At 37.7% G+C, this 18,190-nt stretch overlaps 1 protein-coding gene and 1 long non-coding RNA gene across 3 annotated transcripts in view; one reads left to right on the forward strand and one right to left on the reverse strand.

The window, feature by feature from the left end:
- On the reverse strand, positions 24–17,558 carry CCDC39 (coiled-coil domain containing 39). The gene is made up of 20 exons (XM_021396219.1): positions 17,371–17,558; positions 16,944–17,063; positions 15,886–16,032; positions 14,698–14,856; positions 13,639–13,731; positions 13,428–13,556; positions 12,691–12,882; positions 11,760–11,863; positions 11,271–11,403; positions 9,478–9,672; positions 8,616–8,780; positions 8,014–8,151; positions 7,562–7,770; positions 5,996–6,119; positions 4,810–4,969; positions 3,583–3,689; positions 2,196–2,336; positions 1,877–2,056; positions 1,556–1,644; positions 24–948 (listed from the first exon to the last, which is right to left on the reverse strand). Exons 1-20 carry the CDS (start codon positions 17,515–17,517, stop codon positions 807–809), a joined length of 2,874 nt encoding a protein of 957 aa, XP_021251894.1. The 5' UTR covers positions 17,518–17,558; the 3' UTR covers positions 24–806.
- Positions 17,556–18,190, forward strand: part of LOC110398516 — a 45,930-nt gene continuing 45,295 nt past the window's right edge. The window contains exon 1 of one of the 2 annotated variants that reach the window (XR_002438430.1): positions 17,556–17,711. This is a non-coding gene — a long non-coding RNA (uncharacterized LOC110398516). The remainder of the gene's footprint in view (positions 17,712–18,190) is intronic. The other variant, XR_002438429.1, reaches the window with a different exon arrangement.

Raw genomic sequence — 18,190 nt, forward strand, 5'->3', positions numbered from 1 at the left:
TTAAGTACATCAAACACATTCTCTAATGTTTTTGTAAGAAGAAATTTATTATTGCTACTGAAGTAATAGCTAACATCTGGCTGACATATAATACCAGTTGTATTTCATTTCATCTGCACCTTTGCAAAGTAATTCTTACTGTCAGTTACCAAAAAGGTGCCATGTAGTTGTGCAAAGTAGTGGTGTTTTACTGACTTTAATTGCATTATCATATATTGTCACCAGCTTTTGATTAACATAAGATCTGAGATGACTGTTTAGAAGTCAAGAGTGACCTGGACACAATGCACAAATAATGTTGTCGAGGTTGTTGCAAGTGCTCCATGTTGGTGTTAAGGTAAGAAGGACAGTTACAGGAAAATGCAACATCTTTGTAATTAAGGTTAAGCTTGAGCCATCTTTACAGTTTATTGCCCCTGCTGCAGCTTTTGCAAATAGAATAGGCATAATGCAGTCAGCTGACTACCTGGAGTTGCAAGTTGTGCGGTGAGACAGCAGTAATTGTGAGATACCAGTTTACTGAAATTAACGGTGGTTACATTAAAGCTATTTTCATTTAGAATGTGAATTACTGGTTTCTAAAGGGTTTCACAGGTTTTTTGTTCTTCAACAGCAAAACCAGGTATTTAAAGGTTAACGTATTATGGAAAACGTCCACTATAGTAAATGATATATTGCTTACTTAAAGAAATTTTTGGGTAGAAATTGTGGTCTAATTGCCAGCAGGCCTGGGTAAAATAAGCTGAAACTTGACCAGTTTAGAAGCCTTAACTGTGGCCTTCAAAAGATTATTTAAGAGTTGTGATTTAACTGTCAGAGTTGCTAGTTCTGCTGGATGGCTGTGAGCTGGCAGCAGCTGCTTCTGTGGGAATGCTGACAGATAAATTCATGTCTACGACTTTGAGCAATGAAGTCTGACTAGAGCCTGAATTTGTGCTTCTGGAGGATCTGAAAAACAAAAATTTACTCATCAGTATACAAAATCAGTGTCTGCTCTAGGTAAATGCACTACAAAGATCTTTGTAGACATTACCGTTAATGGCTTAAGTAACCTTTGGAAATGTTGTTAGATCACAAAGTGATTCAGTATGTTTCATGCATTGTTAATGAAATGTATGTTAGAGAGAGGAGAAAGCTATCAATAAAGTAGTATAGGTCTGTATTTCCTGATTAATTAGGAAAGGGAGTTTACAAATTCAAGTGCCAGGTCTGGCTGGAGCTCAAATTTGTGTGTGTGAAAACACTTTTTAGTGACAGCACAGTTAGCAAAACGGAACTAACTGCAGAAGAATTAATTTATTTTAAACTGTGTATTTTAAACTTGTGTGCTAAAAATAATCTAGTTTAATCTAGAAAGTCTAGAAAAATAATCTAGTTTAATAATCTAGAAAGGAGGGAGAAACTTTTCCTAGGGTGTTCAATAAGCAGAGGCAAGACTGAAATAACCTGCAAGAGTAAGGAATTCTATCATGTAGGGAATAATTTTGCTGCTCTTTCAGTTAAAAATGAACGTGCACATCCCCACCTCCCACAAAAGAACACTGCTAGCACTCACCTGCTAGAAGATTGTGAGCTCTGTGTGGATGGTGATCGAGAACGTTGACTACCACCAGGAGAAGCAACTGTCGGCAGCTCTAAATTGAACTAGGAAGTTTGGAGGGGGGAAAAAAAAAAGTTGTGTAATAGGATACAGCACAGCAGGAGAGTTTATAATGCTTTGTACTTAAACATACGTTGAAAGCAGATGAGCGCATTTTTGCTGTTGTACCTTAAGTGTTCTTTATTGCTGAATTAGAGAGTTGCTCTTGAAAGACACCTTATCAGTAGGTGCTTGCTATGAATCAAGATTTTAGTGGCAGTTGACTGGAAAGCTCACCTGGTGAAAGTACTTTTGAAAGGATGTGGTTAAATCAGGATTTGCGTTTAGAACATCGGCTAACAATTTGTTGATGGTTTTGCTGAAGGTCTTCAATGCACGGAGATCAATGTCTTTCTCTTCCTGTGTTTCTGTTTTAGTTTTCTTTAGGGACTGAATCTCTCTGGAGAGTCTGGAACACTTTTAACATAAGGTTAAAACATGCTGTGATAAAGATGCGGTTTCCTTGCAGAAACCTGCCGAGTTCTAGTGCTGTGGTTTTAACACACAGCACAGCTGTTGACCACTAAAGTTAGAAGTAATTAATCAACATACAGACCTGTTTTATAACCCTTTCTAGTTTTGGCTTCTGTTCTTCTATGTCTTTGTTCAGCTGCAATATAACAGCTTGTTTTTCCTTATTTTGCTCTTGGAAGATGGCCTCCTCCTTCAGTAGTGCATCCAAATTTTTTTCCATGCTCTGCAAATTCATTTGAATAGTATTAATTTATAAAGCAGTTGTGATATCCTTTCAGTTTTTATATTACTTTATCAGAGGATGTGTTACGGCCACTACTTGTTTCTAAATGTAGCTCAAGCAAATAATAGTGATGATATTGCAGCTCTCTCAGACTGTTCAATGAATAAATACTTGCATGAAGGACCACTAATTAATTTCAGTATATTCCCCTTGACTTTAAAGGTATGAATAATGAAATTACAGATGTGTGTTTTCAGATGTGGATGGGAGTTGCATCTACAAAGGATTTATGCAGCATAGTACTGAACATTGCAGTGCCACACTTTCCTCTGCAAGCTATCCCAAGAAAAATAACATTCTTCATTTGTTTCCCATGAGAAGAGACAGGATGCAGCAGCTGGAGTGAGTACAGTCAGCTCTATAAGGGTGGCTCTGTTTTCAACAAATAAATAAAAAGGCAAGTGTATGCTTTAAGAGCTCCCTAGAATTTATTCCCCACTAAAGACAAACCTAGCTTAAGAAATAACATCTCTGACATTGAAGAAGAGGGACAGCTATGTTCTGTGGAGGTAAAATAAGCAAAAAGAATGTTGACCTACAGGGCTTAGCACAATCATGTGGGATATAACAGCATGCCTTTGGTTTCTTCTGCTTAAGGATATCTTAACTTCGATGTGTGAAATTTTAGTGAAGTGATGCTATTTCTTAAGGGCCTGGGGTGCTTTCTGATTACAAGGGGACCAAGAGAAAATCCCTGATGTGGAGCCTGAACACAGGTTATCCTTTTCCTGATAAGAATCACCTAACTTTCTCTAGCTAAACTGTAGTACTGTGTAGACAAAGCAGAACACCTGTAATGCCAATAAAAAAAATGCCAGAGGAGACAAGATGTGTTGATTTTAACACCTGCAATACTGGACAGGTTGATACAGTGTGCTACAAAGATGTAACTGCTTTCTTGGATGCCAGCACAGAGCATTTTTCACTATGAATCTGGAATGTCGAATCTTTAAGGCATATGTGACTAAAAAGCCTGGTGTTCAGTTGCAACTCAAGGAAATTCAGACAAGCAATTAATTTTTGAAAGGAGATGTAAAATTGCATATATTGATACAAAGTATAAGCTGTAAAAGAAAATTGTGGCAAAAGTTGTTCCAGAATTTCCTATTCTTTCAATGAGATGGTTTGTATGGATTGAACTACGTCCTGCAGCCTTGTCTGACTGGAACTTTTGCTTGTATTTTACCTGGAGATATTCCTGAAGTTCCTTGACTTGTCTTCGTTTGTATCTGTATTTTTCATCAGCAACCCTTTTCTCTTCTTCTAGTTTCAGTTTTTCCTCATGCTCCTCACCTGTGTTCCCAAACAATGAGGCAGAGTTGACGCTGAACAACTGATGTACACACCTCAATTTTCATTTCAAAATAAGTTGTACTTGACTGTAATTGCATTGCAGAATATTAGAACATTAGTGTTAAAGTGCTACAGAAACCTTGAGGTTCAAGATCTTTTTGTAATATTCTCTTACTTGTTCCAGATCACTTACTGGCTTTATGGAAGATACTGATTTTAAATCCACTATTTCCAGAGCCAACAGAAGACACATAAATTAAATATCTTCTAGGATCAAATTTATATAATTGCTCATGGTGATGCTTCTTGTGAGCTAAATAAAGGAAGTTCCACTGATGGAAAACAAGTTTATGTGACAGAAACAACAGATGAAGATAAGTTCCAGAATTTTGAGATTTCCAATATCCAAAAAAAAGTTTGTAGTTTATTATTTTAAGCTGCTGACGCTACCTTGAAATAGTGCCGTTTCTCTTGCTTTTCCTCATAATTTTCCCAGATGACAGGTTACTACTTTTTCCTCTCCCCTTCCATGTGAAGATCCAATTTGATAGCTTAGCTAAAAGATCTACATTCACTAGAACGCATGTACCCAGCTGGCTGTAACTGAGCTGGAGTTGCAGCCCAGTTACTCTGGGTATTTTTGTGACCCAGCTAGTTTAGTTGATGCCAGAAGACGGTCAATGGCACAATCTGGTTTGTTTCTGCAATTTGGGCTGGTTGTGTGTGAGATGCAGCACTGCAGGGATGGTAGTGATTTTTGTACTGTGCAGCTTTATCTCCTAGACCTGTATATGTCTTTACTCATTCCTTTCTCCCAGTAATGACTTTTCCTAGTAATTATTGTTATGCTCTGCTTCCTCTAAATGTTCCTTCGCAGTATTTATATGGGCTTAGAGGATGTTCACATAAATCAGATGGAAGAATGTGAATGTTTTCTGTGGTTACTCTGCTCAGCCTTGCTGAACTAATAGTAGTAGTGTGAATTTCACTCCCTTTTGCTACTACAAGTTTAGTCTCTGGCTGTGATTCATTCATTCGTGCCACTGAATTTCCCCACTGTATAGCAGTTATACCATCATCTGTAACTCACACAGCAAACAGTAATTTACATTTTACATACTTGTCTCAGTGACTTCCTTGAAAGAGTTTCTGTAATTGCTGTTGCAGTTATTAAGTATTTGCAGAGTGTTTTCAAGAGCTACAATTTCATTTTCAGCTTTGCTGATCTTTGCATCTAAATCATCACCTTCACGCTGAAGTGCTTCCTTTTCCTGTGCAGCCTGAAAATAAAATGGGTGTTTTGGGTGACTGAATGCATACTAAAAACATTAGAACAATTATACAGAGAAAAGTAAGTTCAGTACTTGGGGGGTGAAAATCCTAAGTAAATACTGAGGTTATCTATGTCAGGATTGGACTGAGACTTGAGTTACTGGAAGCAGTAGGTATTTAGAGTACCAGAAGCTGATGCACATAAGTCAGTAGGTCCCAGTGGGATTCATTCCAGGTTACTGAAAGAAGGGTTGATGTTTTTGTGAGACCTCTTACAATTATTTTTCAACAGTCTTGGGCATCTGGAGAGGTCTCAGATGATGAGAAGCTGGGAAGAGTCCTAATTTTCAAGAAAAGAAAGAAGATCCTGGTAACTGCAGGCCTGTTGGTCTCACTTTGCTGCCTGATAAAATTATGGAGACTATTCTGGGAGTTATTGAAGAACACTTCAAAAACAATGTAGTAATTGGTAATAGCCAGCATAGGTTCACAAAGGAAAAGTCGTGCTTAACTAACTTCATTTCCTTTTGTGACAAGGTTACCTATCTAGTTCACCAAGGGAAGCCAGTGATAATAAAGCTTTTTGGGTTTCAGCTAAACTTTCAGTACTGTTTCTCACAGTATCCTTGACAACATATCCAGCATACAACTAGACAAATATGTAGTACAACATATCAGCAGATGGCTGACAGATGGGGCTCAAAAGGTTCTAATAAATGGGTCTGTTATAAATAGGCACCTACCAACTGTATGAAGTTCAGCAAGAGCAAGTGCCAGATTCTGCACCTGGGACAGGGCGTTCCTGGCTCTGTGTACAGCACAGGGGATGAGGGGCTGGAGAGCAGCCCTGTGGACAGGGATCTGGGAGTTCTGGTCAGTGACAAGTTCAAGAAACGCTCAGGTGTTGTACTGAGGGACATGGTTTAGTGGGAAATACTTGTGATAGGTGGGCGGCTGGACTAGATGATCTTAGAGGTCTGTTCTAGCCTTGGTGATTCTATGATTCTAAGTTGAACATAAACATAATAATATACCTTTATTACATAGTAGGCCTGAGTTTTCTCCTCTTCTCCTTCAGGTGGCATCATGATAACAGTAAGAATTTCGTATCTGCATCTCAGTTTATCAATTTTATTTAGGCGATCTTGAAATTCAGCACTGAAGTATTTGGGGAAAAATAAATGAGATGAGAAAATATTTGTCTAACAGCGTTCTGTGTGCAGTTCTTGCTGCAGCAGTTTAAATTACTGGTGTTAGTCCAGCAGCCTGCCTCTCTACTAGGACGCAGGCAAGGCAGCAATTGTGCTGCTCCTGGTTTTTGATGCTTTCTGTGTTCTCCCAGCCACAGTCACCTGTTTTTTTCTGGTTGTTTACTGTTATCTCTCAGCTCTAAAATGAGTCAAATTTATTTTCATATTTCAGATCATTGCATCATGAAAGGCTGTGCCACAGTCCTCCCTGAAAACGTTTAAAGGTTTGGCATTTAAATCTTGCAGCTGCACGAGCTGCCCCCTGCTGCTACTATCTTAATATTGCCACTCCGAGATGAGAGTAAGCAACAGCAAGCAATAACCCCAAATCAAATTACATGGAAGTATCAATTAGCTGTGTAATTACCAAAGGGAAAAAACACCCATTCTGCACTCTTGGTGAGCAGTTAAGCTTTAGTCACACTAAATCATTCTAATTTCCTGTTGTGTGGGGTGTGGTTAGCAGAGGAGTGAATAAAAACCCTGCCAGATTTCAGCAGTTCAGCTGCTAAAAGCATTGATTTTTTTACTAGATACAGATACTGGTATTTAAGAGTTAAATCCTGTTTCCAAATACTTCATAGTGATTATTGTAGAAGGGAAAATTTGTTTTTATTTTTTAATGTGGTTGCTTTATAAGGGAGTATCTTCTATATTATAATATATTGGCAAGAAGTAAGATCCACGTAGTTGAGCAGATTTTTTTTTTGCTATATAGAACAGATAACTAAGTGCTGTTTTTTATTATAAAAATAAAAGAGAACACCCATGCTAGACGAGCCAAATAAGTTTTATCAAGACCTCCTCAAAAACAATTCTCCTGTTTTAAACACTGTGAATACTTTCTTATGCCTCCCAACACCAATTTCACATTTCCTGATTTGCTTGAGAAATGCAGGGTTGCACACACAACATGTGCTTCAAACAAAATGCCTGCAACTGAGGCTTCTTCTCAGTCCTGTAGAGGATCTTCAGTAACAGAATAAGCAGTAGTCTCTTACTGACCAGTGGTAATGGACAGTGCTGCCTAGTAGTTAATGCTTGCAAGCTGGTTTTCAGAGAAAAGATTGCTTGTTAGCTTCAACTGTCTTAGTATGTGACTTATAGCACGATTTACTTCACTCCCAATTCCTCCAACTGGTAAAGGTTAAGGTGCCTTTCTTTTTAAGCAAGTTCACATGTTAAAAAGTACTTGATAAAATCTTTTTAATTACTTTTTTTTTTTCAATTACTCTGACGATGAACAAGCTGAATGATGATTGGGTAGGATTTTTAGGGAAACGTAGTATGTTTTAAATTGTAATGTTGTTTTTGAGTTGCTGCACCAGAGATTTTGAAAATAATCATTACCTTATGCGCTGCCGTTCCTGATCCACAAGTCTGATCTGGGAATCCAGCATTGCCTTATGAATCTTAATTTCCTCATTTCTTTCTGCAATGGCTTTCTTTAACTCCAACTTTTGTTTTTCCAGTGTTAGAACCTTCTCTGTCTTATTACAAAGCGTATCTTGAAGACGCTTCAATTCTAGTTTTAGGAGATTATCTTCAATCATCATCTCCTATCAAATGCCAGAAAGGTCTCAACATGAGAAAGTATCATTTTTAGGTAGGATAACAGTGATGGAAATGAATTCAGATAAAAGTTTGGGACAGAAGGTGCGACACAAGAAACTAGAGGTTTGTTATAGATATAATGTAGCCCCAGGAGGGACAAACAACAACCTTCAAATGACACATGGATTGATGCATATTAGGGGGAAAACATAGTGCCTTGTATTAGAAAAAAATACAAAATTCTGTACCTGCTTAATGGCTTTAGCTTTTTTTAACTCTTGATCTGATTTCTCATTGAAAAGGTTTAGTTCATTTATCTTGATCATCAGACCATTTGCTTCTTCTCCTGACTTATCCATTGCTCTCTTGATGAAATGGACATCATTCTGTTTAATTAAATTTTAAGTTATATTTAATTGATTTATATTTAATTTATTTATCTTAATGCAAGTTGCACCAAAAACTACTAGTTAATTTTAGTGAAAAAAAAACACTAAGTGCTGGAGCCAGGTGCCATATTTGGCACCTGTCTTTTGTCCATATTCTGCCATATAAGCAGTACCTAGAGCATTGCTGTCCTGATGGAGAGTGCTGTTGCAATATTGATGTCGTCGCTTGTTTTATTTGCAGTCTGGTAATTAATTCTTACTTGTATAACGTACGTATTCCAGCCAATAAGGCAATACTAATATAATCATGTATTTTGGTCTATTAAAAAAAATAAAAATCTGCAGTCATGTCTGGCCATGACTTCGATATTTTTAGTTCATCTTCAAAAACTACTTGACTCCAATAATACTCCAGGCTATGAACATATAGCATTATCAATCTAATGTTCTAAGGAAGTTACCTGAAGTTTCTTGTGCTGTGCATTTAAAATATCATATGTATTTTTCTTTTCTTCTAAGGCTTTCTTAAGTTCAGCAACTTTTTCTTCCAAAACTCGTTTTTCATCTGCATTAACCTCCCCTTCTAACCGTGACAGACGTCTCTGTACTTGCTGAATATAAAAATCCTGTTAAAATATTTGAAAGTTAATTCATAGTCTCAGATAAGCAATTATAGCCTTCCCATGAAGCTAGAGTGCTGGATCTAAATGTTGCTTTAGGACAGTCACCTAATTAAGCTATTGTTTTATAATAATTTATGGCTTATAGACCTCATAAATGTAAAACATTATCAAAATAGTCTTAGATGACTGATGTGCAAAGATGGCTCAGAAGTAATCTGCTAGAAAAATAACAAAGCACACTCAGCAGTCTGCTCTAAGGGAGGCTTACAGCATAGTTGCCATCTTGCTGTTACCAGTGGATGCCAATATAAAAGAGCGAATTTTCAAAGTGGTGCATAGGAAATTTGCACAAAATCCAATTAGTAAATAAAAGGATTTTGGCATGTACCTCTTGTATTGCTTTAAAAATTTACCCTGAGGTGTCTGCGGTTCACAGGGATCAAAGAACTGGTTTGAGAAATTAGTGGGAAAAGTATCAGATCCAAAAAGCAACAAAATACACATGCACATAATGTAGGTGATACGTAGCAAGTTTCAGTTATTTTACTGCTACATCTAGAGACAGAAGTGCAGACTTCAGATTAATACTGCACAACATTTTGAGAATTGCAAGATACTGACAGGGATTACAGAATTTGAGCAATTTACTGTCATCACACCCCAGGAACAATCAGAAAATGAAAGTGTATTGATATTTTACCTGGTTGTATATTAATTCCTGTTGTTTTACTGCATCTGCATCAAGTCTGCGCAGATGACTATTAAGATTTTTGAGTGATGCTCGACTTCCCTCAATTTCTGCCAGAACACACTTCTCCTTATCCTTCTGCTCCTTTAGCTCTTGAGTTTTCTTGAAAAATACTTCTTTTAGGTGGTTCAGTTCTGTTTCTTTTTCCTAGTGACAATTAATCGTTAAGTTAGTTGAGAAGATTTATTAATCATATGTAGGGGAGATAAAAAATCAATACTATATTGATTAATGAGAATGTGGAATTTAACAGGTCTTCAAAATGGCTGTCAAGAAAAAAATTTGACTTCAAGAGAAAGGGTTTTCTGGTTTAACTTTGATCCTACCCTGCTATTACATGACCTTAATTACACATTTTTAAATCACTTCCTTATGCAGAGAGGTAAGTTACCACTGACACATTAATCAGTGCAGTAAATGAGGTCTGAGGAGGGTCTGTTAGGGCAAAGACAACACTGAACATTTCAGGTAGCCAGGAATGTTATGAAACAGAACAGGATTGAGGTGGTTTTTTTTAATAACCCTAACAAGATGACAGCTCTCTTCTTTCCCTCCCTTCCTCTACTCCCCACCACCACCCCCAATGACAAAAGACCTTCCAAAGCTCAAGCAGCTCAGTATACTAGTTTCTTCTAAGTACACTGCAAAAATGAGGTAAGTGGGATCGCATTCTGCTGCCTTTGAGAGTCCTGTTCTGAAAGACTCAGTTACCTGTAGTACAACTCCAGTAGACTCTGCATACGCACATTCTAATTAATAAAGCAAAACACTATAGAATTTGGTCTTCACATTGATTAAAAGTGTTCTTATTCTTGATTTTATAAGTATACATTGTGAATTTTGCTTGTGAATGATCTTGCTGGCTTAGTAACATTGTAAGATGAGTTAAACCCTTCAGGAGTTTATAATCAAGTTCTCCCACCAGAATTTTTTGTAGTTGAACTTGACAGCAAGTGCAATTCCAAATCCAAAACTCAGGATGGAAAAAGCAGGTGTAAGTTTAGTGTTAAATCTGTTAGGGACTGTAGTATTCTGCACTGATTTCAGTAGGCTCTGGATCATACTGAAACAGAGGAACTTAATTTCAGAAGTCAACTTTTTAATTTCCTGTGTCCAATTCTGAGGTGTATTTCTGAACCTAGTGAAAATAATTACAAATTCATCAACTGAAATTGGTTGAAGATTTGACCTTGATTTCACAGTCTCTCTTGCAGATCTAAATTACTAAATAGAATTTTTTTTTCCTCTCTTTAAGTGCAGTTGTCAATAGCGATAGGATATTCAATAAGCTTCGCGGCACTACAGCGTATTGGCAGAGATAGAAGGAGAAGTATCAGAGAACTAAAGCGTAAAATGGTGAGATTTCATCCACATTGTTCCTCTAAGTATCTCTTCACAGTAAATTAATAGATGCCACAAAAAGTCATGTGTAGCTAATGTTGACGGAAAGCATCTTTCTGACTAATACATTACAAATACTGTTCAAGAATAGCGCATCCAAGTTAAAATACTACCCTGAAGCTCCAGAGCTGCCAAGCTCAATGTCATCTTAGGTTATCCGCCACAGATGCGAGTAGAGAAACCCTGCTAATGGTTTAGCCACCCTGGTAATAGTCTTAAGAAGAAGTAAGTAAGGTTTTCATTTTAATGGAGTCTTTTATTATTTCAACTTAAGTGTTTGTTCTAGAAAGAGCTTGCAAATTCAAACGAATCCTCATTTGTAGAAACCATCAAAAACATTTTACCTTGACAGTTTTCTCCTCTTCCCTTAGCATTTCTTCCATCCTCAAAGCATTGTCTTCTGAACTGAGTGTCTTCTCAGTTACAAGCTTCAACTTATTGGAAAGACCTGCATTTCTTTCTTTAAGAAAGCTTAGTCTAAACAAAAATAGATGATTTAACAATTTGCAAGCATGTTGCACTTAAAACACTGCTAAAATCAAGTATCAACAAGTATCTTACTGAGAAGCTGCCCAATAATGCAGACTGAACTGGAACCTATGATAATAGGCCCTAGCTGGATGTTTCACTCCCTTTAAAAACAGCAGTTACCAGGAATATTTTCCAACTTTCCCAGTGTAAGAAAGTACAGTACACAGTAGTAAAATAGACATGAAATAACCAGAGGGTTGGAGGCTTTAATAATTAAAGTTATTTAAGGTTCTTTGCTAGAAGAAGGATCTGATTCTATCTATAATTCTTACAAACTGTATTTTTAAAAGTCTGTTTCTTACCTGGCTTTTTTTTTCTCAATTTCTTTCTTCATATTAGTTACCTGAATTCTTAAAGACTCTAGATCAGAAGCAGTTCTGTCCACAGTGGATTTCAAAACGTCCAGCTAATAAATTAATTGGGAAATCAGTACATGAACCACCTGCTATGGAAAAGCTTTCAAAGTTGATTCAACTGTATTTTATTAAATTTTTACATTATTAAACTTTAAAATTGCCAAGCTTGCTGAGTACTCAGTGATACCATTTTCTTGTTAAGAGAAAACTTACTCAGATAATCTAAGTCTATCCCTTCTGAATAGATTCATGAGACTTGAACTACCTCCTGGAACAACTACTGCAGATATTTAAGTAATGAAGCAATGTGGCTCATTCCTAGCTCTAAATGCAGATTAAATATAAGCATAAACAGTATCAAACATTTCTTACTCACAGGGCAGCTTTATTCTGTTGCCTTTGAGTAGAAAGCTGTGAGAAAATGTTTTTCAAGAATTTTAACCTGACTACAAGGGCAATCAATGCTCATTTCTGACAGTACAGGACAGGAATTGTTTGGAAGAGATTTCTCTCATCTTTATACGATACTGGAGTCTAGGCATACTAAAGGCAAGACACACCTTCTTCTGAAGCATCTGATGTGTTACATCATTTAAGATAAAATGAATTCATTTAATACCAACATCACAGAGAATACAAGCTCATCTCAATGGCTGTATGCTTGCTTTTCTTCAGCACTATTATTGAAGGGATTAAGTTCAGGGTTAAGATCCAAATAATGAAGAGTAAACTGGGAAGAACAGATGTTTTGTTGAACTGTTGGAGAGTCTAGTATGTGAACAGAAAACTAAATGCTAGTCATGTATTTCCTCCATCTAATCAAAATTAAGAAGTTACAGCTTCAGTCTGGTTTTCTGAACTGACTGGACATCCTCACCTCATTCTCCAGCTGAACTCTGTAAGTATCCTGAGTTTGATACTCTTTCCGGAGACTGGTCGCTTCCCGCTCAGCAGAAGAAATTCTCTTTTCATATTCCATATTATTAACAGTTTCATTCACTAAAAAGGAAGCCTTCTCTTTCAGCACACTTTCCTTCTTTCGCATCTCCTGTTTTAAGTCTGCTAGTAGCTATCGGGAGAAAAACACTTTAGGTTTTCTTGCATTACGTAAGATGTGTTAGATTAGTGAAGAGCAAAACCAAAAGACAGATTACTGTTAAGACTTCCCATACATTTGTTCACAGATGCAGAAACGCTAACTCCTTCCAATTCTAAATGTTCACTATTTTCCTTTCTTAATATCACAGCCCAGACATAATCCCCTCGCTGCTGCTGACTGTCTTTGCACTCTAAGAAATAACACTCCATCTTATTGCTCCTTAGATTCTTAAGTCATACAAAAGAGCAGTATTGAAACTGGCATGCTTTGCATTTTCAGACTGAAAATTAAACCTGATACAGCATCAAGGAGAGCACTATTATTTACGCTGAGAGAGAATGCTTTCAAAATAAATTCTGACTATGTTGCAATAATATGTGGACTTTGAAAACACCTTAATAAAATACAGAAAAAAAAAACACTTGTTCTTATGTGCCAGTAGCAAAATTTTTCTCAATCTCACAGATAGAAAATGAGGCTGATATAGCGCTATAAATCAGGTAATGCAGTTTTACCAAAGCACAGTGATCAATCTGTTGATCTCTTTTTTGCATCTGTTGTATCGCATTCTCCCACTGCCTGATGAGTTCTTGCCTTTCCTGATGAACTCTGCGAAAATCTTCAGCTGTCCTGTCGAGCTCCATCTGCTTAAAAGAAAGCATCCCTATGATTTCTCATTTAAAAAGAATTGTATATAAAAATACTTCAAGAACCTCATGCACAAACCTGAGCAGTTATGGTTTCTGTAAGCTCATTATCAAGAGCTCTGCGTCTCTGATTTGCTTGCATGGTCAACTTTTCTACTTGAAGGGTTAGTGCCTGAAATGATATGATATGAAAATAGACTGTATTTAAAAGTAAATATATTAATATATCTTAAATTTCTAAAGCTTTGCTACAGCTAAGGATGGCGTTATTGAGGCATTCATTTGATTGTATTTTAGAGAACAAAGAACAGAATCTAGCCTCCCAAATTTTTCTTCGTACGAGAGGCCATAATCTTATGTCCCTTAGGTCCAGACTGGAGCCAGGCCAGAAGAACCTTTTCACCACGTACATAATGTGTATGTGGAGTCCTCAGCACCACCAGCTTCACTCAACTCTTCCTAGTATACCATGTGACTTGCTAATGTAGATGTTATCAGTGAGACTGATTGTCTAAGTTAAAGTTTTGTGGTTAAGTATTTAATGAGTAAAAATCAATTTTCTCCCCACTGTATTTACAAGCTAAAAAGAAGGGATACTTCTAAATTAATATTGTAGTTAAGAACGAACCATTAGGAAGTCTGAACTTGTGACTGGAGTGTCTATTTATACCATCCTTCATTACTCTTGGCAGCTTTAATGAAATAGCAGTATTTTATATTAACTAATGTTAACAATTTTGGTTCTATTGGGAAAATCTAAATTACTTATCCATATTTGACACACATTTTTGAACAAACTTCCCACTGAATTAAGTGTAATCCAGTTGTCTAATTTTTTATTTTACTAGCTATTTGAAGTTTTCTGAGAAAGTGAACAATCTTAAATTTTACCCTGACAGAGAAAAAAGTTATGAAAGGCAGTTATGCCTTTCATTTTTTGTCAAACGTGTTCTATTCTCTCTTACCTCTGAAATGAGCCTTATATAGAGTTCCACTCTTGTGCAAAGTAGAAATCATTAGATTTTAAAATGTACAAAATCTCAGTCTTACCTGACCTGACAACATAACAAAGTCTTTAGATGATAAAAAAAAATGGTTTTCTGTTTTGCTTCTGAAAACTGCAGCCATTTCTACTTACTCCTAGTTTCCCTTCATCTTGTTGTGCATACTTCTGGAGTGTGATAATATCATTATCTTGGCGATTTGATTCCTTTATCCAACTCTCCAAAACTTCCTCATCGCAGTTCATCTGTTGTTTTAAGCTTTCCAACTTCTTCGTGGTTTTATGTATAGTATTCTAATAAAATTTGAAGTAGATTTAAGAGTTAATATTAGATAATAGTTTCTTTGATTAGTAATTGAAACAACTGGTTTAAGCTACTGTAGCAAGTTCACACACATCTTGTAGTGACCAGAATTGATACGTAGGTTCGGGTTGGTTTTGTTTTTTTTTTTGTTAATTGTGTCCGAGAATTGAGAAATGCTAATGCATGTCCTAAAGAAGAAACAAGGTAATAAGTTACCAGAAACCTAAAATGCAAATAATTTTAAACAGAAATGTCAACTCCTGACAAGTGATACCCATGTGCAAGATATTTGTTCCACGTAATAAACTGATCTGAGGCAACACTGAGTAAAGTTTCTCCCTCACACATTAGCACCTAGTTCTTAGATCCTTATCCAGTGTATGAATGGGTACAAATGGTCCCATATGACTGTGAAGAGACTTCCTGATATAAATAAGATAAAATCTGGATGCAGCTGAATAGCAAGAATATCTTTATTCTGCTACCCTGAGAGACTGCAGATTACAAACTGACTTAATGAGAAGAAAGAGATCATGAAAAATAAAAATGTAAATGATTGGTAGAAAAATAAGAGACTGTTCCATAAAATATAAAGATACTGTAGTTATACAGCATTCAATTTTATTTATTTTTTTTTAATGTAAAGCAACCTTTGCATTTTAAAATCATACTCTGAATTTATTGTATGGGGGAAAGAAGACTTGCCATCAACAATCTAATCTGTAAACCATAAAGAAAATAACTTCCAGAGTTACCAAGATAGGGATATGGATGTGTGGCTGTGTATCTGGCATTAAGAATTGAAATCTTTCTGTATCTAGTTAATATTTGCTAAGTTTGGACCAGTCTGTGCAAGGAGAACCTCAGTGTCAACGTATTTACCTTATTATGGTTTAAAAATCTTAATTACAAACGGCTATCTTGACTTATAATATTACTTCTTTGACTGCAAGTGAGGACAAAAGTAATAACATTTAACTGCAATATGGAAGTTCTTTTGCAAAAATTTTGAACCTTACTTCTTGGCTGTTTTTCTTTTCTCTTAAGGAAACTATCTCATCTTCCAGTCGTTTGATCTCGCTTTTAAGGCGTCCATGTTCTCTTTCAGCAAGGGCTTTAAAGTGTTGTTCAGTTTCAATTTCATTCTCTCTGGCTTTGTAAAGAGACTAGAGGACAACAGAGTTCAGCATTTTGCAATAAACAACAGGCCCTTATCACCAAGGAACCAAAAGCGATGACATGATTTTGTCATGTAAATACATGAATTTTCAGAGTATCGTTATTTTTTATCTGAAATACAGACATTCTTTTCATGTACTTATTTGTTTATATTCTTATTCGTATGTAAATATTATATATATATTTATACATACATTTTATAAGATATCCCCAGATCAACCTTGTATAGCCCTAGGAACCCAATTCAGAGATATTTCACCCAAAATTCAGCATATGGATCTTCCAAAGACTAATCTTAGTCTCTTAAAATAAAAGTATTAATCTTACAGCAGCTTACTGTAAGATTCAGGAGGTACAGCGAAAGAAATGCTTTTGTTGTTCTGTGCTGAGGCAGACCACCAGGCTGGCCTACGGCAGTACATTGTCTAATCTTTCTGACAAAGTGATTTGACAGGATTTTTTCCCTACATAATACAAATCTGTCACTTTCTGGAAGCTTCTCTTGCATGGTATGTGCTGCCCCTTTCCTCACGTGCCAACTAAAACGTGAAACTAGCACAGCGACAGGAAAGAAGTTGTTCAGCTGCAGGAAAGTTTCTCTCTTTTCCTTTTTCACCTAGGACATTTGAACTGAGGGGCATGCAGCTTAGACTTGGAACTCTTTAGAAAGCTAAACAGCCCATTTTAGCCAATTAATTAAGAATGAAAGTGCAGACTTGCACCTTTACCATCTCATTATTTTTCATGTCTGTGAATTAACTCTTCATTAGAATCTCACAATTAACTCTTTGAGTGTTGAAAAAGTTAAGAATATTTTTCCCATACATTCATTTGTTTCCTTGATGCTCAGATCCCAAATCTGCCTGCTGCAGCGGACCCGCCAGGCATCTCAGTTTACCTGGGTGAAGCTGAACTCTTGCCTCACGTTTTTCAAATGAGATGTCATCGCTTCAATACGCTCTTCAAAGTCAGTCAGCTGATTTTGCAGGTTCGCTTTTTCTTTTTCCATCTTCTGCAGCTATTTAAGAGAATTGTCAATCAACTGTTTTAGGGGACTTCTGCAACTTCTTGCCCAAAGAAACCAAGTGAAAGATTTAAACATTTTTAAAAAGCAGCAAAAGCACTGGAACCCTTAAGTACTGCTGCTGATCGAGATAACCAAGATTGCCTCATCTTACACGGCAGGGCCGGCGTTCACCCAGCACCCAAACGTATCCCAAGCGCTCCTGAGCTCCGCGGACCGACCTGACAGAGCCTCCCGCGCACCCACCCTCCGGTCTCACTGAACCTCGGCTCTGCCCCCACAGCCACAGCCCCGCGCTCACGTCGTCCTCCAGCGCCCTGTTCTCCGCGTTGGCCACGGGCACGGCGTAGCCATTGTCCCACTGGAGCTCGGCCAGCACCGAGGCGGTGGAGCGGCTGCCGGTGCTCTGCATGGCCGCAGGTACAGGGGGAGGGCTGCCGAGCACCATAGCAACCGCGTGCCCCGGTGACCAAACGGGAAGTGCGGAGCCGGGAGCCGCCTCCCTCCGGGCCCCGCCCGCCTCGCGGGTAGAGCGGCTGGCCGCGCGCGGGGCTCTGCGCGCCTCAGGGCGTTCCGCGGGCGGAGCTTAGGTTCGGTGTAACGAGAGCTCAAAAATACAGCAGGTCTTTTTCGATTTCACATGTATGTATTTATTTAGGAATTCTCTCTGCGTCCTTGGATCTAAGAGGCCGAGTGGGCAACTTTTTACTGAGCAGAGGGATTCTGGTTGCTCGCTGTAGGGATTCGTGCTGCATGGCTGATACCACAGGCAGCCCGGATCCTCAGAGAAGACGAGAAGAGCTGTTTAGCTTGTTAAGTTGGTGAACAAAATTCTGCCTGCCTCTTAATGCAGCAGATCACCATTTCTCCGTGTCTTGGGTGAGCTCTGATAGTGGAAACACCTCCAGGCTGTACCTCGCTAACTTGTCCCCTTTTGTGCCCTGCTCTGGCTCCTGCGGCCCATTATTTGTACTCTTCCAGGCGTGAGAAGGCTGTGTCCCCAGTACCTCCTTAGCCTTATGTGGGTGAAGCAAGTGTAGGTGGAGAGCAAAGGTTTAGGTTCTGGTTTGAGCTTGTACGTACATTTGTGATGTGGGAAAACTGAGGGTCGTGATGCTTGT

Source organism: Numida meleagris, chromosome 4, assembly GCF_002078875.1.
Source record: "Numida meleagris isolate 19003 breed g44 Domestic line chromosome 4, NumMel1.0, whole genome shotgun sequence".
Classification (NCBI taxonomy): Eukaryota; Metazoa; Chordata; class Aves; order Galliformes; family Numididae; genus Numida; species Numida meleagris.

Excerpts from the sequence above, each read along its gene's own strand:
- CCDC39 (XM_021396219.1), bottom strand. The coding sequence starts at position 17,517 with ATGGTGCTCGGCAGCCCTCCCCCTGTACCTGCGGCCATGCAGAGCACC. Across the intron at positions 14,857-15,885 it reads AAAAGAAAAACAGCCAAGAA|AATACTATACATAAAACCAC; the intron begins GTAAGGTTCAAA and ends AAATTTTATTAG. Across the intron at positions 6,120-7,561 it reads CAGGAACGGCAGCGCATAAG|TGCTGAATTTCAAGATCGCC; the intron begins GTAATGATTATT and ends CAAATACTTCAG.